This window comes from Triturus cristatus, chromosome 10, assembly GCF_964204655.1.
Source record: "Triturus cristatus chromosome 10, aTriCri1.1, whole genome shotgun sequence".
In the NCBI taxonomy this organism is placed as follows: Eukaryota; Metazoa; Chordata; class Amphibia; order Caudata; family Salamandridae; genus Triturus; species Triturus cristatus.
This window is the reverse complement of record NC_140593.1, coordinates 136,912,419-136,937,314: the sequence shown is the minus strand read 5'-3', so window position 1 is coordinate 136,937,314 and position 24,896 is coordinate 136,912,419. Positions and strand designations below refer to the sequence as shown.

Below are 24,896 nucleotides of genomic sequence, written 5' to 3'. Positions count from 1 at the left end.
TTTCTGAGGTTTTTTAAATGCTAATTCCTAACTATAACGTGCCTGAAACCTATGTTTTTTTCTGTGAATATATATATATACACACATACATATATGTACATGTGCATACATAAATACATATATATATATATGTTTGGGGAAGGGCGTTTTCATAGTTTATGGTGGGTGGTTGTAGTTTTTTGTTAAGATGTGACTTTTTAGGGTTTGTGGTGCGTATTAAATGTTGGGTGGCAAGGGAATTTGTAGGGGTCAGGGTGGAAAGAATATTTTTAGGGTTCAGGGTGGGTATGGATTTTTTGGTGGTAAGGGATGTTTTAGGGTTTAGGGTGGGTATGGGTTTTTGGGTAGCAAAGGAATTTTAGGGTTTAGGGTGGGGATGGGATTTTGGGTGGCAAGGCCATTTTTAGGGTTTAGGGTGAATATGGGTTTTTGGGTGGGAGGGGAATTTTTAGGGTTTACGGTGGGTATGGGTTTTTGGGTGGCAAGGGAATGTTTAGGGTTTAGGGAGGGCATGGGATTTTGTCTGGCAAGGAAATGTTTAGGTTTTAGAGTAAGTAAGGGTTTTTGGGGGGCAAGGGGTTTTTGGGTAGGCATGGAATTTTTAGGATTGTGGGTGGGTATTGGATTAAGGGTTGAGGGTTGTTAAGAGAAAACAATCTATATTTTCAAATGTTTTTACATATAAATACATGTATATATAACAAAATGTATGTGTATTACACACATATATATATGTATGTGTGTGTTTCTGTGCAAAAATATATGCACACATACATACTTATATGAATGTGTATAAAAATACATATACAAATATATATATTTTAAAAATGCATATGCCTTTTCAGAGAACATATACATATTTCGCAGAGAACTATACCGCCTTCATATATATATATATATATATATATATATATATATATATATATATATATATATATATATATATATATATATATATATATATATATATATATATATATAAGTAACCTTTTTCTTCCACAGTTCATTACCTCCAGAAACAGGAACGGACTCTGATTATTTTGTGCTGAATCTTTTATTATTTCGTTTGCTTTGTGCGCTGTGCCACCATGACACGTTTCGGCCTGTGCAGGCCTTAATCACATGACAAACCCACAAGGCTTCCCCATTTTTAAAGCGCCAGTGCATACAATAAATATAGAAAACAGACTGTTGTTGTTAAAATTGCATTATGCAAAATAGCAGCTTAATATCACAATGTTAAAATCTTTTTAATCATAACAAATGCTGGCCATGTGCAAATAAGCATATATATAATATTTGGTATAAATACAATAAATTTAATAAATATATACTGCACATCAATAAAACCATTCCTCAGTTTGTTATTGCCTATAACTGCTCAATGCTTCTTTCTAAATGTTTAATACATTTGTGGATGTCCTGTAGGCAGAGTAATGCTTGTTTCATGTTCGGTCAGCATTTTCAATATTGCTTTAGAGATGTACTGCCCTAGTGGGCTTGTTAGTCAGCTGCTAAGCCACATATAAAGTGCAAAGAGATAACTCAATGTGAATTCATACTAGTATATATATATATCTATATATCTATATCTATATCTATCTATATATTCACTGAAAAAAACATAGGTTTCAGGGGTGTTATAGTTAGGAATTGGCATTTAAAAAACCTTAGAAATTCACTGAAAAAACCATAGGTTTCAGGGGCGTTATAGTTAGCTGGACATTTCCCTCGTACAAAACCCTAGAAATTCCCCTGTTATAGTTAGTTCAGCTAACTATAACTCACGCCCCCGCAATGCACTGCTGATGACGTCCCATATTACATCACTCATGACATGGTCAGTGACATCACTGATGACATCACTGATGACATCTGCAATGACATCACTGATGACATCACTGATGATGTCATCCAGTGAGTGTGTGTTTCTGTAAATTTTAAATATGTTTAATATATATATATAGGGAAAAACCTATGGAAGAATGAGTGGGTGTATAAGTGTGTGAATGGATGAATTTAGTAGGTGCGTGACTGACTGTATAAGTGAGTCATTAAACGTATCTTACTGCAGACTAGTGACTAAACTGTGTGAATGTTTGTATCTGTCTGTCTGTTGGTGTATAAGCGGCTGCATGGTTTTGTGAATAGCTATATGAGTGACTCTAAGGGTTATTGATTGGTTGTCTGAGTATCTGTTTGGGTGCCTGAGTATTTGTGTGGGTGGGGTGTGTGTGACTCTGTGCATACATGTGTGAGTGGGTGATTCTATGGGTGAATGGTTTTAAGAGTGTATCTGTGATGGACTGTATGGTTGGGTGAGTGTATGTATGGGTGTGTTAGTGATTGAATGTATATCTCAGTGGTACATGTGTGAGTAACTACTTATGTGAAAGGCAGTATATATGTGTGTAAGAGTATATAAGTGGGTATATGTGAGAGTGTGTGATTGTGAGAGTGGCTGTATGGATGAGTGTGTGCTTGTATCAGTGATTGTATAAGAGCGTAAGAATGTTGTACTATTTTTATGAGTAAGTGTACTTGTGTGTGTATAACTGCATAGGTGAGTAAATGGGAGTGTGATTAATTATTTGGATGACTGACTAGGTGTGAGAGTACCTCTATGGATGATTGGTGGTGTGTGAGTGTCTATGTAGGTGTATAAATGCATATGATAGTCCTGTACTGAGTGACTGTAAGTATGAGTGACTGTACAGGTGAGTGAGTGGATGTGTGTGTAGATCTAAGAGTCAATGAGTGGGTATGGAGTTATTGGTATTGGAGTATCTATGGTTTTGAGAATGGACGTCTGAAATTTTGATTGAGTATATCAAAGGGTGTGAGAAGATGCACTAATTTATCACATGGATGACGTCATCAGTGATGTCACTGACCATGTCATGAGTGATGACATAAGTGATAAGTGATAACATAAGCCCCGGGGGGTGGTGGTCCCCGGGGGGGGCCCCCCATTAAAAAACCATATTGCCCCCGGGACATGGCCCCCCCGGAGGCTAAATGTAAACGAAGCGCTTCGTTTTTTATTTTGTTAGCGGGATGCGCGCATCCCGCGATTTAAAAAAAAAAAATAATAATAATTTTTTGGGCCTTGTGGGACCCCCTGAGCAGGCCTAGGGTGTCAGGGTGTTTCTACCCTGCCCCCTTGTTGCGTTTTGCTTCTTTGTTTTTGTGCTTTCTTGTGCCTCGGTTCTACCGATGCACAAGATGGCTGCCAACACTTCCTGATTCAGAGTGTTGGCAGCCAATTAGCATTCAGCTCGTGCTCGGGAGGGTTCGGGGAGGGTGCGTTGAGGATCCGTGGATCCTCCGCGGCCATAGATATTTATGTACTTTTAACTCTAACTTTCTCAGGAACTACTGAACGAATTCACACCATATATGCAAAAGGCACGAGTCCGAACTGAGGACTACCTCTTTGCCAAATTTGGTGTCATTCCGTTCAGCGGTTCGGGCTGTAGCTGCGACAACAGATCCTATGGGAAATTGCATGGGGAAAATGCGTTTTGGGACCCCCCTTTTTTCTCGGCCCCCGCTTGACGAATCACCGCAAAACTTTCAGGGTAGGAGCGGAGCGGAGCTGGCCAAAAGTTTAGAAAATTTTGCGAAGATTCGTCAATCGGCACCAAAGATATTCCCAATAGAATGTTGCGGATTTCCTATGGAAAATAGGTCCTAACTATAACTATCTACTGGCGACCGCCAGTAGATAATATGTATATATATATATATACTTAAGAAGTCCTTGACTAAGCAGCCACGCCGCGCCAGAAGAACACAGCCCGCACTCCAGGTAGGTCAAAACCTATTTATTTGAATAGCTGACGCATTTCGACCAGGACGTCTTTGTCAAAGCTGGGAACTACACATTGTGGCACAGTATTCATAGCATACAGTGAGTCACAGTGGAGGGAAAAGAAAAAATAACATAGGAAAAAGACTTTGGGCACAAAAGAAATGTGTGCCATCTCATCAGTCACAATAAAAAAGACTATGTAAGTCAGAACATTTTTGAAAACATACAAAATTAAAAGGAATGTCGTTTTTGTCATGCAATTGAGTAGCAAGTGCCTCACCACAAAAAAATAAAATAAAGGAGAAACTGTATGTAAATATACATATATGTATGTCAGGTGAAACACATTGGGTGAGAAATTGCTAGTGCAAATGGATTTCACCCAGGCATGATCCCGGAATGTGCTTAAAACTGGAGAAATTCTCCACCATGTTCTTGACACACAATATGGCAAAAAATGGGTTCACAGGTCAAGTGATAGATATATATATATGAAAGGAAAGAATCCGACTTCCTGATCACTTCCGCCAGTCGGGGCTGGTGCGTAGGACGGGCGTCGGAGCCCGTTAAAGGTATACAAGGAAAACTTTGTAAATCCTTAATCACAAAAAACGACTCACACTCCAGGATCGTGGTCAAATAATTATTGTTTTGTTATCAACGGCAACACGTTATGACAACAAGGTCTTTATCACATTTGAAATGCATGCGCAGTAAAGATGGGGTCAATGTGATGCGTGCGTTGTTAAGGCATGCCTTGTAATGGTATGTGTGGCTCCGTCATAACCGTATTTCAGACAGGTTGCTACAGGGCTAGTGGAAGGCCCTGAGTGGCTACAAAAGAGGGTCCAGTAGTGAGGTAACAATTATAATATTAGTTACACATACTCTATGCAAACAAACAGCAGGAGTTTTAGGAGTGTTTCAAGGTTTATAGCAGAACTACTCTTAGCCACCAGACTTGGATCTGATTAGAAGGCTGGATCTCTATTAATGGTACAGACCGCAGATGACTGAGCGACCTAGTGAAACAGGATATTAGGAAAAAGGGACCTAAAATAGTCATGTTGCTATAGGGAAGGGATTCATCACAAAGTTAACTACTAACCAGATGCCAGGCTATGGCCTTCCGAACTTTGTGCAACATCCCCTGATAAAGTCAGTCACACACTGAGTTTAAGAAAATATATATTTTAACGCTGTATCCTGTTAATGTGCATGATCTCCCTCTGCAACAATGGGTCTTAAATATTTTAATAGTATTCCCTTACTAAATCCTCAAAAATGCAAAAATGGGAAAAAAAAAATCACAAGTGACCTTGTTGAACCGAAAACATAATTGCGAGTTTATACTCAGGACTTACCAAAGAAGACACTTCCTAAAAGATAGATCATAATAATTCAAGCCAATTCTAACTAGTGCTATTGTTAAAAATAGAAATGAAAGATAGACCCTTACCACTTTCCAATGTCATTGAAGAGATCATCCAGATGAAGAAGATGAAAAAGGGCGCCAGCCTCTTCATGCTGGACGTGGCTCTAAATGAAACAAAATCACAGACATATTAAGATATCATAAATATATGGTATATTATAACATATGACTGTGGAATTCTATACCCTGCAGAATGTCATTTGTAGACCCTTTAATACCTGGAACAGCTATTGTGGCACTGACAGCCTTACAAGAAATGTAGGACCTGTGCAGTCCATGCTAATATTCTGGCTTTACATCTAAAGACACTCATGGCAAGAACTGTGAAGTCCATGGCTTACATCTAAAGACAATCATGGCAGGACCAGTGAAGTGCATGGTAATACTCTGGCTTTACATCTAAAGACAATCATGGCAAGACCAGTGAAGTCCATGGCTTACATCTAAAGACAATCATGGCACACTGACACGGATCACACAAAACAGCTCCAAAGCTCAAGCTTGAAAAGGCGCCTTTAGAAAATATAAACTAGCAGCGCCCAAACACAGTTCAGATGTTTCTACGTGATGCTCACATGGTCATTAGATGATGATGATGATGATGATGATGATGATTGTTCTTTTTCTTCATCATCATCTTATTACTACTAATATTATTTGTATTAATATTATTATTAATAATAATAATAATCACTATCACTCAACAGATATCATGATTCAATGAGTACTTATTTGCATTATTATTATTATTAGTGATAATAATAATAACAATAATAATAATTGCTTATTGAATTATAAATACCACTACTACTACTAGAACTGCTAATAATAATAACAATAATAATAAGTACTCATTGAGTAAGTCTACTTCAGATCGATGCTTATTTCACATTACGAGCCCAAAGTGATATGAGCTAGGACGAATTTCCAAAGTTGTTTAAAGACCAAATTTGGAATTCTAGATACTTATTTTGGGGCGTTTGTGTGAAAAATAATACTTCTCCGGTGGTTTTCAACCTAAGTTGAATGAATATAGACAGCGAGCGCACTTTCCAAAACCAAATTCCTCACCCCGATTGACAAGAGCAGGATTGGTGGAATTGTACACTTGTGCAATCCACTCCAAATGTGGCATTCTGCCAGCATGGCAGACTTAGTGCACCTTCAAGTTGGGATTAGAGGCAGAATTGTAGGTACTTTTGGGGCGTGCACCCTTCAATAGTAACTATGCAGCCAGATGGTAAAGTTTGTGGGCAGGGTAGTTCACTCTATCTGAACGTAATCACGTAATTGGTTTTCTTGGCAGGAAATTATCAACGAGTGGGTTAATTAGTGCGAATTATCGCGGTAGCATGTGATTAAATAAGGGTGGGAACCAGGGGGTTGAACACACTTTTTCTGGGATGAAGTTGATGTAGAATTGGGTTATACGCTCAAAGCAGGTATGTTGATTGAGTATGCGGGTAGAGTGGTAGTAGTTTGTAAGAAAGTTCAATGTCAGGATGTTCGTACGTATGAAGTGGGAATGAATCACCTTAGGTACAAGTCTACAAGTCTACAACATTTAACATTTAACATTTAGTTTGGGACCGAAAGGAGCGTAGCATGTAAATGAGTGTAGTGGTAGAGTGCACACATGCATGAAGTGGAAATAAATGAGTACACGCTTATTTAAAATAGTTTTGGGGTGAAAAGGGTTGTGAGGCAAGGAGTTTTTCAGGGTTGGGTGATGAATTCAGCGAGTAAGAGCGAGCGTGAAGGAAGCAGGCGAGAGGGGTTTAAAAGGATGGCAGCTATATGAAGAGAGGCATAAGGTGGGAGTTGTCAGCTGGTTTATGGAACAGAGGGATTAAGGTTGAAGGGGGATACACGTTCATTGGTAGAGGGAAGGGGTAACACTTTTAATGCTGTTGAAGGGGCTCATGAGATGAAACGGGGATGGGTTGGTTCAAGTTAAGTTATTTTGAATATCGATCACTAATGTATGCTGAAGATGTAAAATGTTTAGAAATGGTTAATATGGTGATGACTATGTGTTTCATTCATTTTTTAGCGTCCCCTGACGAAGGGCGCTTGTAGCCCGAAATGCATTGGGTCAATTTTTAATAAACGCTGCTTTGAACAAACTTGTGCATCTGCTGTGTTTTAGCAAGAGGTCCGGATGGGCACGGCTTAAACATTAGAAAATGTAAAATAAGGCGCAACAACCCGCGTGTGGATGAAAGCATATTATGGATGAAAAATTGAGGCACAAAAAGCATGGAGTACGTGATTAAACATGGAGTAAAATTTGGAATAACGAAGAAATGTTAGCCAAACTTAGCTGTGCGATCGGTTTCTGGGGCAAGATGACGTCCCAGTCAATCATGTTAAAGTTTGTGTGTAGTCACAATGCTCTTGCTTGTACTTTTACCCCCTCAGATGGTAAAGTTTGTGTGTAGTCACAATGCTCTTGCTTGTACTTTTACCCCCTCAGATGGTAAAGTTTGTGTGTATTCACATAGCTCTTGCTTGTACTTTTACCCCCTCAGATGGTAAAGTTTGTGTGTATTCACATAGCTCTTGCTTGTACTTTTACCCCCTCAGATGGTAAAGTTTGTGTGTATTCACATAGCTCATGCTTGTACTTTTACCCCCTCAGATGGTAAAGTTGGTGTGCATTCACATAGCTCTTGCTTGTACTTTTACCCCCTCAGATGGTAAAGTTTGTGTGCATTCACATAGCTCTTGCTTGTACTTTTACCCCCTCAGATGGTAAAGTTTGTGTGTATTCACATAGCTCTTGCTTGTACTTTTACCCCCTCAGATGGTAAAGTTGGTGTGCATTCACATAGCTCTTGCTTGTACTTTTACCCCCTCAGTTGGTAACGTTTGTGTGTATTCACATAGCTCTTGCTTGTACTTTTACCCCCTTTGAAAACTCATGTCATGGAGAGTAGAGACGGGACGAATCTATCTGTAATGCGAAGGTGGTTCTGACAAGGATCAAACGTTTTCACTGTTGAGTAAAAATACAAAAAAGTAACCTACATACTTATTATTCCTTGCCAATTGAAGTATGGTCCACATGAAAGAATTTCGGCATGAGTAAATATTATGCTTTAAAGATTTCCAGGGCGTCTACACCTGGTTTGGTGCTTTCCTGTTAACCGACAACTTGACCTAGCTTTAGGACACCCCCGCGCCGCAAGGCCACCTGCTGCTGCGTGCACCCCCCGCCTGCCTCGCTGACCCTGCCTGCCGCCGGCTGACCACACCCCCTGCCGCCGAGCGGCGTGGTCCCCTGCGGTCGGGGCATCTGCTCCTGTGATCGCAGCTGTTGCCTTTTCAGGCTTCTGTGCCCCGTGATTCTCCTGCTATGTGCCCCACTGTTCTACTGTTTATGTGTTATTTTTTCGCCTGTCCCCCTGTACTTTCTCCCCTCTGCTGCCCCGGTAACCTCACGCCCCGCTCCCCGCTTACTGCCTCCGTTGCTTGCCACACCCCCTTTTCTTTCTGTGCCTTCCCCGCTCCCGCCTCCCAGCTGCTCCTCCCTCCCTCGCACTTCGCCATAAATGGCGACCGTGCGAACGCGCAGCGGTCAAGCGCAGCGGGCGCGCCGATTGCGCGCCGAAGGTGCGCCAAAGGTAAGCCCGTCTGCGCCCGTCCGCGCCTGGACCGCGCCCAGTGCCAGACCCCCTGGCCCTCGCAGCCCCCAGCCCACCCGCCAGACGTACGACGCCGCCACCCTCAACGCACTCAACACCAGCCGACTCCCGGAATGCTACCGAGCCACCCCGAAACGCACCCACGGACCCTTCAGCTGCCGCTCCTGCAAGTTCACCTGCATCCGGACCTGCACTACACCCACCAAGACCAAGACGAGCAACAACTGCAGCCACCTGAAGTGCATCCTGCTCAACACCCGCTCCGTCCACAGACACGCCGTCGAGCTCTGGAACCTGCTCGACACCACTTCACCAGACGTTGCCTTCCTCACGGAAACCTGGATGAACGCCTTCTCAGCGCCCGACATCGCCATCGCCATCCCAGACGGCTACAAGATCATCCGAAGGGACCGCATCAACCAGACCGGAGGAGGCATCGCCATCATCCACAGGAACACCATCCGCATCACGACCAACGCCGACGACACCCTGACAACCGCCGAACACCTTCACTTCCAGGTCCACATCAACCCCAAGACCACCCTCAGAGGCACCCTCATCTACAGACCCCCGGGACAAGGCACACAATTCAGCGAATACATCGCCGACTTCATCAGCCCGCACGCCCTCCTCTCCGCTGACTACATCCTCCTCGGGGACCTCAACTTCCACCTGGAGAACAACAACGACCGCAACACCACCACCCTGCTGGACAACCTTGCTAACCTCGGTCTCAAGCAGCTGGTGACCACCCCCACCCACTACGCCGGACACACACTCGACCCAGTCTTCTCATCCAGCAAGGACATCGCCTTCAGCCACGCCACCGGACTCCACTGGACGGACCACAGCTGCGTCCACTTCAGCTTCAGAAGGACCACGACCCACCACCACCAACAACAGGCTGCACGCAGAAGCTGGAACAAGATCACAGCCAACCAGCTCGCGACCTCCCTGAGCAAGAACCCACCCACCAGCGCAACAAACCCCAGCCAAGCGGCCACCAACCTCACGAAGTGGATCAGCGACTGCGCTGACGACCTCGCCCCCCTGAGGACCCCGCCCAGCAGACCCGGCAGCAAGAAAGCCCCATGGTTCACCGAAGAACTCAAGAGCTCCAAGAAGAACTGCCGAGCCACTGGCGCAGAGACCCAACACCGGAAAACATGACGGCCCTCAAGCTCGCCACCCGAAAACACCACCAACTCATCCACGCAACCAAGAAAACTGCATTCAAGGAATGACTGGACAACAACGCGCACAACAGCAAGGAACTCTTCGACATCGTTAAAGAGCTCTCCAACCCCAACGCCGGAAACAACGACATCACCCCTTCACAAGACCTCTGCAACTCCCTCGCCTCCCACTTCCACAACAAGATCGCGGACATACACAACAGCTTCAGCACTCAACCGACGCACGCCACGACCGAACCAGCACCCCCCACCGCCACCCTCCACAACTGGACCCAGATCAGCACCGAAGACACCGTCCGCACAATGAACTCCATCCACTCCGGATCTCCGACCGACCCGTGCCCTCACCACGTCTTCAACAAGGCCGATGCAGTCATCGCACCCCACCTGCGGGACATCATCAACACCTCCTTCGACACCGCTACCTTCCCGGAGAGCTGGAAGCACGCCAAACTCAACGCTCTACTAAAGAAGCCATCAGCCGACCCCACCGACCTCAAGAACTACCGCCCCATCTCGCTGCTCCCGTTCCCTGCAAAAGTCATCGAGAAGACCGTCAACAAGCAGCTGGCCGCCTTCCTCGAGACGAACGGATCCCTAGACCTCTCACAGTCTGGCTTCCGGGCCAACCACAGCACCGAGACCGCCCTGATCGCAGCCACCAATGACATCCGAGCCCTGCTCGACAACGGAGAAACAGCAGCCCTCATCCTCCTAGACCTCTCCGCGGCCTTCGACACTGTCTGCCACCGCACACTTGTGCAGCGCCTCCGCAACGTCGGAATCCAGGAGAAGGCACTGGAGTGGATCATCTCCTTCCTCGCCGGAAGGACACAGAGAGTTCGCCTCCCCCCGTTCAGATCTGAAGCCACCGAAGTCATCTGCGGCGTTCCTCAAGGCTCCTCGCTCAGTCCAACCCTCTTCAACGTCTACATGAGCCCCCTCGCAGACATCGCACGCCAGCACAACCTCAACATCATCTCCTACGCCGACGACACCCAGCTGATCCTCTCCCTCACCAACGACCCCGCCACCGCCAGAGCCAACCTCCACAAAGGGATGAAAGAGGTAGCCGAATGGATGAAGTACAGCCGCCTGAAACTGAACTCGGACAAGACGGAAGTCCTCATCCTAGGATCCTCACCCTCCGCCTGGGATGACTCCTGGTGGCCCCCCGCCCTAGGCAGCGCACCCAAACCAACAGACCACGCACGCAACCTAGGCTTCATCCTGGACTCCTCCCTCTCCATGACCAGACAAGTCAACGCCGTCTCCTCGTCGTGCTTCAACATCCTGCGCATGCTACGAAAGATCTTCCGGTGGATCCCCACCGAGACCAGGAAGACGGTCACCCAGGCCCTCGTCACCAGCCGTCTGGACTACGGCAACTCCCTCTACGCAGGAACCACCGCCAAACTCCAGAAGAGACTACAGCGGATCCAGAACGCCTCAGCACGACTCATCCTGGACCTCCCCCGTCGCAGCCACATCTCCGAACACCTGAGAGACCTGCACTGGCTCCCGGTCAACAAGAGAATCACCTTCCGTCTCCTCACCCACACTCACAAAGCCCTACACAACCAAGGACCAGGATACCTCAACAGCCGCCTCAACTTCTACGCTCCCAAACGCCAGCTTCGATCGACCACCCACGCCCTCGCCGCTGTCCCCCGTATCCGAAGAGCCACCACAGAGGGACGGTCCTTCTCCTACCTCGCCGCCAAGACATGGAACTCCCTCCCGACCCACCTTCGCCTGACTCAGGACCACCTCACCTTCAGGAAGCAGCTCAAGACCTGGCTGTTCGAGCAGTAGCGGACCCCCCTCCCCTAGCGCCTTGAGACCCTCTGGGTGAGTAGTGCGCTATATAAATGCATTGATTGATTGATTGATTGACAACTTAATTGTTCATGCACTCAAGACCATTTATATAAATACCAAAAGCAAACTAATCCTGCAAGAAAGACTATTTAGGCTAGACTGAGAATTCAAACAAGCATTGGAAATGCAATAGGTCTCGCATTTGTTGGAGCTGGAGCTATTGGTATTGTAAATGGCAATGTTTTGTACTTTGAAAAAGGTCTCGTGTTTGTTGGAGCTATTCACATTGTAAATGGCAATGTTTTTTATTTATCCTTAGGGTTCTATATAGCACGAACTTAACAGCCTCTGTTGTGAATTTCAATTCATCAAAGTTTTGTGAGCCCTGAAATTTGCACAAGTAAAGTACTAACAGTATAAATATGGGCACTGTTTAATAAACAAAGCCACTGCAATACAAGAGCAAAGGTGACCGAGTGACTGCTTCTGGGTTTACGGAGTTGCTTACACTCCCTGCCCGTTAAAGCTAGCTAGCCCGCTACTATGAGTTTATCAAACTTAATGCTATGTTTTCTTATGTTATGTTATGCTATGCTATGTTTTGTTATGCTATGCTATGTTTTGTTAGGCTATGTTTTGTTTTGTTATGCTATGTTTTGTTGTGTTTTGCTATGCTATGTGTTGTTTTGTTAGGCTATGCTATGTTTTGTTAGGCTATGCTATGTTTTGTTATGCTATGCTATGTTTTGTTGTGTTTTGTTATGCTATGCTTTGTTATGCTATGTTTTGTTTTGCTATGCTATGCTTTGCTATGTTTTGTTATGTTCTGTTATGCTATGCTATGTTTTGTTGTGTTTTGTTATGCTATGCTTTGGTATGCTATGTTTTGTTTTGCTATGCTATGCTTTGCTATGTTTTGTTATGTTCTGTTATGCTATGCTATGTTTTGTTATGCTATGTTTTGTTATGCTATGTTTTGTTTAGCTATGCTTTGTTATGCTATGCTATGTTTTGTTATGCTATGCTATGTTTTGTTGTGTTTTGTTATGCTATGTTTTGTTATGCTATGTTTTGTTATGCTATGCGTCGTTTTGCTATGTTTTGTTATGCTATGCTATGTTTTGTTTAGTTATGCTATGCTACGTTTTGTTGTGTTTTGTTATGCTATGCTTTGTTATGCTATGTTTTGTTTTGTTATGTTATTTTTTGTTATGCTATGCTATGTTGTGTTTTGTTATGCTATGCTATGTTTGGTGATGCTATGCTATGTTTTGTTGTGTTTTGTTATGCTATGCTTTGTTTTGTTAGACTATGTTTTGTTTTGCTATGCTATGTTTTGTTGTGTTTTGTTATGCTATGCTTTGTTATGCTATGCTGTGATTTGTTGTGTTGTGTTAAGCTATGCTATGTTGTGTTGTGTTTTGCTATGCTATGCTATGTTTTGTTATGCTATGCTATGTTTTGTTATGCTATGCTATGCCTTTTTATGCTATGTTTTGTTTTGATATGCTATGCTATTCCATGTTTTTTATGCTATGCTATGTTTTGTTTAGTTATGCTATGCTATGTTTTGTTGTGTTTTGTTATGCTATGCTATGTTTTGTTGTGTTTTGTTATGCTATGCTATGTTTTGCTATGCTATGCTATGTTTTGTTATGATATGCTATGTTTTGCGATGCTATGCTATGTTTTGTTGTTTTTTGTTATGCTATGCTTTGTTTTGTTATGCTATGTTTTGTTTTGCTATACTATGTTTTGTTATGCTATGCTTTGTTATGCTATGCTGTGATTTGTTGTGTTGTCTTATGCTATGCTATGTTTTGTAGTGTTTTGCTATGCTATGCTATGTTTTGTTATGCTATGCTATGCTTTTTTATGCTATGTTTTGTTTTGATATGCTATGCTATTCTATGTTTTTTATGCTAAGCTATGTTTTGTTTAGCTATGCTATGCTATGTTTTGTTGTGTTTTGTTATGCTATGCTATGTTTTGCTATGCTATGTTTTGTTATGCTATGCTATGTTTTGTTATGCTATGCTATGTTTTGTTGTGTTTTGCTATGCTATGCTTTGTTTTGTTATGCTATGCTATGTTTTGCGATGCTATGCTATGTTTTGTTGTGTTTTGTTATACTATGCTTTGTTTTGTTATGCTATGTTTTGTTTTGCTATGCTATGTTTTGTTATGCTATGCTGTGATTTGTTGTGTTGTGTTATGCTATGCTTTGTTGTGTTTTGCTATGCTATGCTTTGTTATGCTATGCTATGTTTTGTTATGCTATGCTATGCTTTGTGATGCTATGTTTTGTTTTGATATGCTATGCTATTCTATGTTTTTTATGCTATGCTGTGTTTTGTTTAGTTATGCTATGCTATGTTTTGTTGTGTTTTGTCGTTTTTTGTTATGCTATGCTATGTTTTGTTATGCTATGTTATGTTTTGTTATGCTATGCTTTGTTATGCTATGCTATGTATTGTTTTGTTATGCCATTTTTTGTTATGCTATGCTGTTTTGTTGTGTTTTGTTATGCTATGCTATTTTGTGTTTAGTTATGCTACGTTTTGTTTTGTTATGTTATGCTGTTTTGTTATGCTATATTTTGTTATGCTATGCTATGTTGTGTTTTGTTATGCTATGCTATGTTTTGTTATGCTATGCTGTTTTGTTGTGTTTTGTTATGCTATGCTTTGTTTTGTTATGCTATGTTTTGTGATGCTATGCTATGTTTTGTTGTGTTTTGTTATACTATGTTTTGTTTTGCTATGCTATGCTATGTTTTGTTATGCTATGCGTTGTTATGCTATGTTTTGTTTTGTTATGCTATGTTTTATGCTATGCTATGTTTTGTTTAGTTATGCTATGCTATGTTTTGTTGTATTTTGTTATGCTATGTGATGTTTTGTTTTGTTATGCCATTTTTTGTTATGCAATGCTGTTTTGTTCTGTTTTGTTATGCTATGCTATTTTGTGTTTAGTTATGCTACGTTTTGTTGTGTTTTGTTATGTTATGCTATGTTTTGTTATGCTATATTTTGTTATGCTATGCTATGTTGTGTTTTGTTATGCTATGCTATGTTTTATGCTATGCTGTTTTGTTGTGTTTTGTTATGCTATGCTTTGTTTTGTTATGCTATGTTTTGTTATGCTATGTTTTGTGATGCTATGCTATGTTTTGTTGTGTTATGTTTTGTTTTGCTATGCTATGCTATGTTTTGTTATGCTATGCTATGTTTTGTTATGCTACGCTACGTTTTGTTATGCAATGCTTTGCTATGTTTTGTTATGCTATGTGTTGTTAAGTTATGTTATGCTATGCTATTTTTTCTTATGCTATGCTATGTTTTGTTATGCTATGCTATGTTTTGTTGTGCTATGCTATGCTTTGTTTTGTTATGCTATGCTTTGTTATGCTATGCTATGTTTTGATACTTTTGTTATGTTATGCTATTTTTTGTTGTGTTTTGCTCTGCTAGGCTTTGTTTTGTTATGCTATGCTATGTTTTGTGATGCTATGCTATGTTTTGTTATGTTTTGCTATGCTATACTATGTTATGTTATGCTATACTATGTTATGTTATGCTATACTATGTTATGTTTTGTTATGCTATGTTATGATTTGTTATGTTATGTTAGGTGAGGCTATGTTTTTTTATGTTATGTTATGTTTTGTTAAGTTATGGCATGCTATGCAATGGTTGTGTTTTGCTATGCTAGGCTTTGTTTTGTTATGCTATGCTATGTTTTGTGATGCTATGCTATGTTTTGTTATGTTTTGTTATGCTATACTATGTTATGTTATGCTATACTATGTTATGTTATGCTATACTATGTTATGTTTTGTTATGCTATGTTATGATTTGTTATGTTATGTTATGTTAGGCGAGGCTATGTTTTTTATGTTATGTTATGTTATGTTAAGTTATGGTATGCTATGCAATGGTTGTGTTGTGCTATGCTAGGCTTTGTTTTGTTATGCTATGCTATGTTTTGTGATGCTATGCTATGTTTTGTTATGTTTTGTTATGCTATGCTTTGTTTTGTTATGCTATGTTTTGTTATGCTATGTTTTGTGATGCTATGCTATGTTTTGTTGTGTTATGTTTTGTTTTGCTATGCTATGCTATGTTTTGTTATGCTATGCTATGTTTTGTTATGCTACGCTACGTTTTGTTATGCAATGCTTTGCTATGTTTTGTTATGCTATGTGTTGTTAAGTTATGTTATGCTATGCTATTTTTTCTTATGCTATGCTATGTTTTGTTATGCTATGCTATGTTTTGTTGTGCTATGCTATGCTTTGTTTTGTTATGCTATGCTTTGTTATGCTATGCTATGTTTTGTTTTGATACTTTTGTTATGTTATGCTATTTTTTGTTGTGTTTTTTATGCTATACTGTTTTGTTATGCTATGCTATGTTTTGTTGTGTTTTGCTCTGCTAGGCTTTGTTTTGTTATGCTATGCTATGTTTTGTGATGCTATGCTATGTTTTGTTATGTTTTGCTATGCTATACTATGTTATGTTATGCTATACTATGTTATGTTATGCTATACTATGTTATGTTTTGTTATGCTATGTTATGATTTGTTATGTTATGTTAGGTGAGGCTATGTTTTTTTATGTTATGTTATGTTTTGTTAAGTTATGGCATGCTATGCAATGGTTGTGTTTTGCTATGCTAGGCTTTGTTTTGTTATGCTATGCTATGTTTTGTGATGCTATGCTATGTTTTGTTATGTTTTGTTATGCTATACTATGTTATGTTATGCTATACTATGTTATGTTATGCTATACTATGTTATGTTTTGTTATGCTATGTTATGATTTGTTATGTTATGTTATGTTAGGCGAGGCTATGTATTTTATGTTATGTTATGTTATGTTAAGTTATGGTATGCTATGCAATGGTTGTGTTCTGCTATGCTAGGCTTTGTTTTGTTATGCTATGCTATGTTTTGTGATGCTATGCTATGTTTTGTTATGTTTTGTTATGCTATGCTTTGTTTTGTTATGCTATGTTTTGTTATGCTATGTTTTGTGATGCTATGCTATGTTTTGTTGTGTTATGTTTTGTTTTGCTATGCTATGCTATGTTTTGTTATGCTATGCTATGTTTTGTTATGCTACGCTACGTTTTGTTATGCAATGCTTTGCTATGTTTTGTTATGCTATGTGTTGTTAAGTTATGTTATGCTATGCTATTTTTTCTTATGCTATGCTATGTTTTGTTATGCTATGCTATGTTTTGTTGTGCTATGCTATGCTTTGTTTTGTTATGCTATGCTTTGTTATGCTATGCTATGTTTTGTTTTGATACTTTTGTTATGTTATGCTATTTTTTGTTGTGTTTTTTATGCTATACTGTTTTGTTATGCTATGCTATGTTTTGTTGTGTTTTGCTCTGCTAGGCTTTGTTTTGTTATGCTATGCTATGTTTTGTGATGCTATGCTATGTTTTGTTATGTTTTGCTATGCTATACTATGTTATGTTATGCTATACTATGTTATGTTATGCTATACTATGTTATGTTTTGTTATGCTATGTTATGATTTGTTATGTTATGTTAGGTGAGGCTATGTTTTTTTATGTTATGTTATGTTTTGTTAAGTTATGGCATGCTATGCAATGGTTGTGTTTTGCTATGCTAGGCTTTGTTTTGTTATGCTATGCTATGTTTTGTGATGCTATGCTATGTTTTGTTATGTTTTGTTATGCTATACTATGTTATGTTATGCTATACTATGTTATGTTATGCTATACTATGTTATGTTTTGTTATGCTATGTTATGATTTGTTATGTTATGTTATGTTAGGCGAGGCTATGTTTTTTATGTTATGTTATGTTATGTTAAGTTATGGTATGCTATGCAATGGTTGTGTTGTGCTATGCTAGGCTTTGTTTTGTTATGCTATGCTATGTTTTGTGATGCTATGCTATGTTTTGTTATGTTTTGTTATGCTATGCTTTGTTTTGTTATGCTATACTATGTTATGTTATGCTATACTATGTTATGTTATGCTATACTATGTTATGTTTTGTTATGCTATGTTATGATTTGTTATGTTATGTTATGTTAGGCAAGGCTATGTTTTGTTATGTTCTGTTATGTTTTGTTAAGTTATGGTATGCTATGCAATGGTATGCAACGCTAGGCTATGTTTTATTATGTTATGTAATGGTATGTTTTGTTATGTTAGGCTATGTTCTGCTATGTTATGCTGTTATTTTATGTTAGGCTAGGCTATGTTTTGTTATGTTATGCTATGTTATGGTGTATTAAACTACTGTGGATTTTATAACATCCAAAAGCTGATGAATGGAGCGGGCTTGCCCGTCTTTGGGCTTGTGCGCGCTCCCCTCCCTCCCCCACCACAGTACTTTGCATTTTGCCCTGTGTCTGTGTTTAGTTATGCTACGTTTTGTTGTGTTTTGTTATGTTATGCTATGTTTTGTTATGCTATATTTTGTTATGCTATGCTATGTTTTATGCTATGCTGTTTTGTTGTGTTTTGTTATGCTATGCTTTGTTTTGTTATGCTATGTTTTGTTATGCTATGTTTTGTGATGCTATGCTATGTTTGGTTTTTGTTATGCTATGTTTTGTTTTGCTATGCTATGCTATGTTTTTTTATGCTATGCTACGTTTTGTTGTGTTTTGGTATGCAATGTTTGCTTTGTTTTGCTATGTTTTGTTATGCTATGTGTTGTTGAGTTTTGTAATGCTGTGCTATTTTTTCTTATGCTATGCTATGTTTTGTTATGCTATGCTATGTTTTGTTATGCTATGCTATGCTATGCGTTGTTTTGTTATGCTATGCTTTGTTATGCTATGTTTTGTTTTGATATTTTTTGTTATGCTATGCTATTTTTTGTTGTTTTTTATGCTATACTATTTTTTGTTATGCTATGCTATGTTTTGTTGTGTTTTGCTATGCTAGGCTTTGTTTTGTTATGCTATGCTATGTTTTGTGATGCTATGCTATGTTTTGTTATGTTTTGTTATGCTATGCTTTGTTTTGTTATGCTATACTATGTTATGTTATGCTATCAGTGGAAGCAAAGCGTGAAGGCGATACACTGAGGACAAATGAGTGTGTGGCAAAGGAGTAGAGAGTGATGTAAAGTTAACTAAGGACAACATAGGAGGAAGGGGGAGATGGAGAAACATGATGCAAGCGTCGATGTATAGTCATGAGCGAGGAAACATGAAAATCTGCTGCGCGCTGACAAACACACGTGCTGAAGACAAAGTTGAATGGAAGCACAAGCGATTATCCTTACAGTTTGTCTGATCGTGCCTTTACATTTATTTACATGCGTTAGAGGACACGCGCTGTAGATGATATGAAATGAAAGTACAAGCGATAATCCTTCACGCTTGGCTACATGCTGTTAGTTGAAGATGGGTAAGACTTCCCTTGAAATCGGAACAAGCGCGTATGAATCAAGGCTCAGCAAAATAAAAGAAAATCAAAGGCTGTAAAAGGCTTGAAAAGTTTGTAGCGGCGAAAGTGAAAGTAATCGAGCAGAGCATCAAAGGGCTGGGTGAGAAGGGAGGGGGGAATGCAAGGGTCAAAGCGGCTAAAGTGAAAGAAAGCTATAGAGAAGGGAGGGGGGAGTGGGAGCAGCTGTGCACGTGCATGTGATCGTGCACTCAAGGTTTAGGCCAGCCAAAACTGTGGGTAGCACTTTGAAAATCCCACATACAAAATGTCTCTTCGAGCCTTTGGCTCGCGAGACCTAAAAAGGGAAAACGGTGGGGAGTAGGGGGGAGAGGTGGAATTTCACATTGTGCACAGTAAAGAAATGTGTTCTTATTACCACCCTCAATGGTGCCCGTTTTATGAAACTGGGGAACAAACACATCCTATCACTGATCTGAGTTTACCTGTGGGACGAAGGAGTCTTAACCCAATCAGAGTTCACATTACACCGGTTTATTTTCAACAGTGAATTATACCACAATGTGCTGTTTCAGTTCAGGTGCTTGCAGGTAGCAAATACACAGATCTGCTGGACACAAGCTAACCGGCAGGCTTACCTTTCTGAGACACAAGCCTGGTGCAAGCAGTTTACTTAAAGATCTCTATGACAGTTTTATTAATGCTTGGTCAAACCATAGTGCATGTAAACGTGGTCTTCCACGTTACATAAGACTTTTGCAGCACATTTATTAAACTTGTCATCTTTTTCTACCAAATGAGGGCAACAAGAGGTGCGGTATTAATTAATTAATTAGGTTATTTATTTATTTAAGAAGCACATGGCTGCTCCTACAGCAAAAGACAAGCCATCATACACCAGTAGTTTAAAAAAACGTTTTCAATAAATTCTTAAACTTCTTATATGAAGGCAAAAATAGCAGCTTGAAAGGAAGGGAGCCCCAGAATGTGGGTCCTAGAAAGTCAAGAGAATGACCCCCTCGCCTTGCCTGTTTGTACCGGGAGATCACGGCTGATGTATGGCTCGCCAAGTCAAGGATCGTTCTGGACAATAGGGATGGACCAGTTTGTCGTGACAAACTGGAACGCAAGAGGATGAGCAATGTCCTGGTAGGCTAAGACTCTGGAAGGTTGGTACAGGTCATGAGACATTTAGTTCTGCTTGCATTTCAAAGACCCTGGCTTCTGCTCAAACCTGATGACATGCACACTTTGATGAACCCTCTCTACTATTTTTTTGGGACATTACTTATTTTCCTATGTCTGTATGCCCAGTCCTGTGTTCTCTTCACAAGTTATATCATACACTACTTGCTCCCTCTGACTCCCATTTGGAAGGCACATTTAAATCTGTCCCCTCCATCACGACTGTCTCTGAGAGTTTTGTGAACTGATTTTTTGGGTAACATCTTAGGATCTTATCGAACTCTTTTTTTAGAGGCTCGTTGTCTCCATCTCAGAGTCCTAACCCACCATAAATTCCCAGTAGAGACTGGAGGGTCTCACTGAAGCGCTGTGGAGGAAATTCATCCAGGCTACAAGGGGGCGTATTATACATGTAGCACATTTTCCTTCATTGCGCCGGGTGCACCTTTTTAAAAGGTGCGCCCGGCGCAATGAAGACAAATGGGCCGTGATATAATGAATGTGCGGCCCCCAGGGCAGCCGCAAACTCACGCTGCCCTGGGGGCAGGACATTCATGTGAAAAACAGAGCAGCTGCTTTGAAGCCGCACCGTGTTTTCAAAGTGCAGGTGGCAACCCAGGACTAGAGATCCCCTTGCAGGCAGTGATTGACTGCACCCGCCTGAAAGGGAATGTCTGAGGGGTCCATGGGACCACCTTTACCTCCTCCTGAGGGCTCCCCTTTTAGGTGGCGCTCTTTCAGTGCGCCTCCTGAGAGCTTCTTTGTCTCTGCGCCACATATGTAATAAGGCGCTGGTCCCGAGGCAAAGGGATACCGACGGCAATGCGAGAGTACTTAGCTAAGATACCCTTGCAGCGGGTCGATTCTACAGACAGGGCGGCACTCGAGACAATTCTAACACAAGAGGAAATAATGAATGCTCTGCAAAACTTACTATCTAATAAGGCCGCTGGCCCTGATCAGATCCGTTTAGAGTTCTATAAAATCTTTGTAGATATAATAGGACCCGATCTGATCGAGGTTATTCGGCAAGCTCAAAGGAGAAGACCTGACCAGACTCTTGGGCTGGGGCGGATATAGTGGTTTTTCTAAAAAAGGACAAACCATCGAGGGAGCCAGGCTCCTATCGGCCCATAACGCTTTTAAATAGTGATGTAAAAATGTTCTCAAAGGCTATGGCCACAAGGCTAAACAACATTATGAGGAAAACAATCCACCCCTGCCAACATGGGTTTATAATCAGCCGTAGGACAACGCAGAACGTGCGCCGTGTGATAACACTCTTTGATGCAACAGAAGTCTCAGGGGACCCTAGGTCTGCTCTGTTACTGGATGCGGAGAAAGCATTCGATAGGGCCTCCTGGGATTTCTTGTAGGAAACAATGAAATGGTTTGGCCTGGGGGGCGGTTTTATCAAAGTCGTTCAGGTACTATATAAGGCACCCACAGCTCATTTAAGGTTAAGTGGTGGTCATACATCTCCTTTTATTTTTGGGCGGGGGACACGGCAGGGGTGCCCATGTTCACCTCTGCTCTTCGCTATATACATCGACCCTTTAATACGACTATTTGAGGTTAACAACGAAATTCTCCCTATTGTCTGTCAGGGCTTGGAATCTAAAGTTCTCGCCTACGCTGACGATGTTGCTGTAGTTATGGCAAATCCCTCTACCGCACTGAGGGTGGTAGAGTCAGTAGCACAAGAGTTTGGTAAATTCTCAGGGTACGCACTGAATAGAGCTAAAACCCAAGTTATAAAGAATAGGTATGCTATTATAGATGATTCTTGAGTAACAGAATCTGCAGTGAATTTGGGAATTACGATTATGCCAGTTCTAGGGAATCTGATAGAGAGAAACATCGTCCCAGTAATAAGGAAGGCGCAAGCTGATTTTGATAGAATTAATAATTTACATTTATCACTAGTTGGCCGCTGCAACCTGGTGAAGGTGATGTTTTTACCAAAAATTCTCTATTTGTTTCGAGCAATACCGTTGGAATTCGAGAGACACTGGTTTGAAACACTAGAGAATATTGTAAACCGATTTATCTGGGTGCATGGGAAAACAAGGAGGGCCTTTAGGTTCATGTCACTACCTCGGGAGCGTGGGGGGTGCGCTGTTCCAGATCTCAGATTTTACTATTGGTCAGCAGCTCTTCAATATATGAGTATACTATTTGGTACACCCTCGAGGGATGTTGAAGGGGAAATAGGGCTCCCCGGTGTCTATAAGGTGTTGCTCGGGGATCATGCTGAGAACTGTTTCATGAAATTCACAGAGCCCAGCTATTATAAAAGGACAAAATTGAAGACTCTGGCGGCCGCCTTTAAAATCTGGGTAGCATTGAAAAAAAAGACTGGTCTTGGGAGGCTTAATCATTATACCCAGCTCTATAAAAACCCCACGCTTCCTGAAATTTTTTCGGATATGATCATGGCAGATTGGTCAGAGAAGGGGATCCGGAAGGCTGGGGATTTAATACAGAATGAAGGCTTCCACCAGTTTAGGGATATTCAGCTGGAGTTTGGACCGGCTAGAAATAATTTTTTCAAATTTCTACAGATACGCAGCTTTTTTAGTAAGAAGGCAGGGGGCTCAATGGGTTCAGTAGAAAGGGTGTTATTAGATTATTGTATGCTGAACTAGTTGAATTAAAGCAAGATGATGTGGCTAAACATGCGGGAAAATGGATGGAACGGGTGGGTTCTGAACTAGAGTGGTTCTCTGAATCTTTAGAACTAGGCCAGGCGGTCCTGTGTTTAGCTGGGCTTCAAGCGCAGCATTTTAAGACCATCTTTTCGCTTTACTATACCCCGGCAAGAATAGCACAGTGGGGTGGGTCAGGCGGAACTACCTGCCCTCGATGTGGGTCAACGGCTGCTGACCTTGTACACATGTTTGCATCTTGCCCATGCCTGGAAAAACTGCTAGAGGCTATTACGAAATTCTTAGATTCGTCACTAGGGCTGACAGTCACACTTACCCCTGCTCTGATTTTACTCGGAGTTAGTTGTAGTGAGCTGCAAGACCCGGCTTATCAATTTCTTTTTTTGGAAATGGCGGTAGAGCGGAGAAGCATTGCCTCCGCCAGGCTCGATCCGCTACCCCCCACATTTCAGCAGTGGCTCTCACGCTTACTCTCATTGTTTACTATGGAAAGACCTATTTATGAGAGAAAGGGTAAAAGGGTGAGATTTCTGGGTCGACGTATCTGGGCTCCTCTAGTAAGGTGGAAAGAGCTATAGGAAGTTAAAGAAAAGAAAGGGAAAGAGGGGAAGGAAAAAAAAAGAAAAAAGGGGGGAAAGAAAGGAAAGGGAGAAGAGAAGAATGGAGGAAGGAAAAAAAAAAGAAAAAACTATGGGTTATAAACAGCTGAATTGTAGAAAACATCTAGAGGTATTTCTTTTTGTCTACATGCTCCTTCATTTTTTTGGCTGATTTATGTATGATATATTGCAATGTATTGTTTCAACGAATGGGTTATATTGCGGGGTGTATGTGTCATGGTTCATATGGCTTTATGTTTTTTTCTTTTCTTTTTTTTTTTGGGGGGGTTCTTGAGGACCGATGGCTTATCCCCCTAATGTCGTCATGATTATTAAGACATTTGTCTCTCACCTCACTGTAAAAATGTTGTTTTATGTGTTTGTGCTGATCATTGTTAAAAAAATTGAATAAAAAGAGTTAAAAAAAAATCAAAAAAAATCTGTCCCCTCCATCACGACTGTCTCTGAGAGTTTTGTGAACTGATTTGTTGGGTAACATCTTAGGATCTTATTGAACTCTTTTTTTTAGAGGCTCATTGTCTCCATCTCAGAGTCCTAACCCATCTTGAATTCCCAGTAGAGACTGGAGGGTCTCACTGACGCACTGTGGAGGAAATTCATCCAGGCTACAAGGGGGCGTATTATACATGTAGCACATTTTCCTTCTTTGCGCCAGGTGCACCTTTTTAAAAGATGCGCCCGGCGCAATGAAGACAAATGGGCCGTAATATGATGAATGTGCAGCCCCCAGGGCAGCCGCGAACTCACGCTGCCCTGGGGGCAGCACATTCCTGTGAAAAACAGAGCAGCTGCTTTGAAGCCGCACCGTGTTTTCGCAGTGCAGGTGGCAACCCAGGACTAGAGATCCCCTTGCAGGCAGTGATTGACTGCACCCGCCCGTAAGGGGATGTCTGAGGGGTCCATGGGACCCCCTTTACCCCCTCCTGAGGGCTGCCCTTTTAGGTGGCGCTCTTTCAGTGCGCCTCCTGAGAGCTTCTTTGCCTCGGCGCCGCATATGTAATAAGGCGCTGGTGCCGAGGCAAGGGCATACCCTCATTTGCAGGAGGCACGCCCCCATGCAAATGAGAGAACGCCCTCTGAAGATAGCGTTGATGCTTTATGTATG

At 41.4% G+C, this 24,896-nt stretch overlaps 1 protein-coding gene across 1 annotated transcript in view; it reads right to left on the bottom strand.

Moving 5' to 3' along the window:
- Nucleotides 1–24,896, bottom strand: part of LOC146789040 (collagen alpha-6(VI) chain-like) — a 748,331-nt gene that overhangs the window by 540,169 nt on the left and 183,266 nt on the right. Inside the window, exon 2 of the mRNA XM_085631021.1 lies at nucleotides 5,274–5,353. Coding sequence (XP_085487147.1) covers nucleotides 5,274–5,340 — 67 coding nt within the window. The 5' untranslated portion in view covers nucleotides 5,341–5,353. The remainder of the gene's footprint in view (nucleotides 1–5,273; nucleotides 5,354–24,896) is intronic.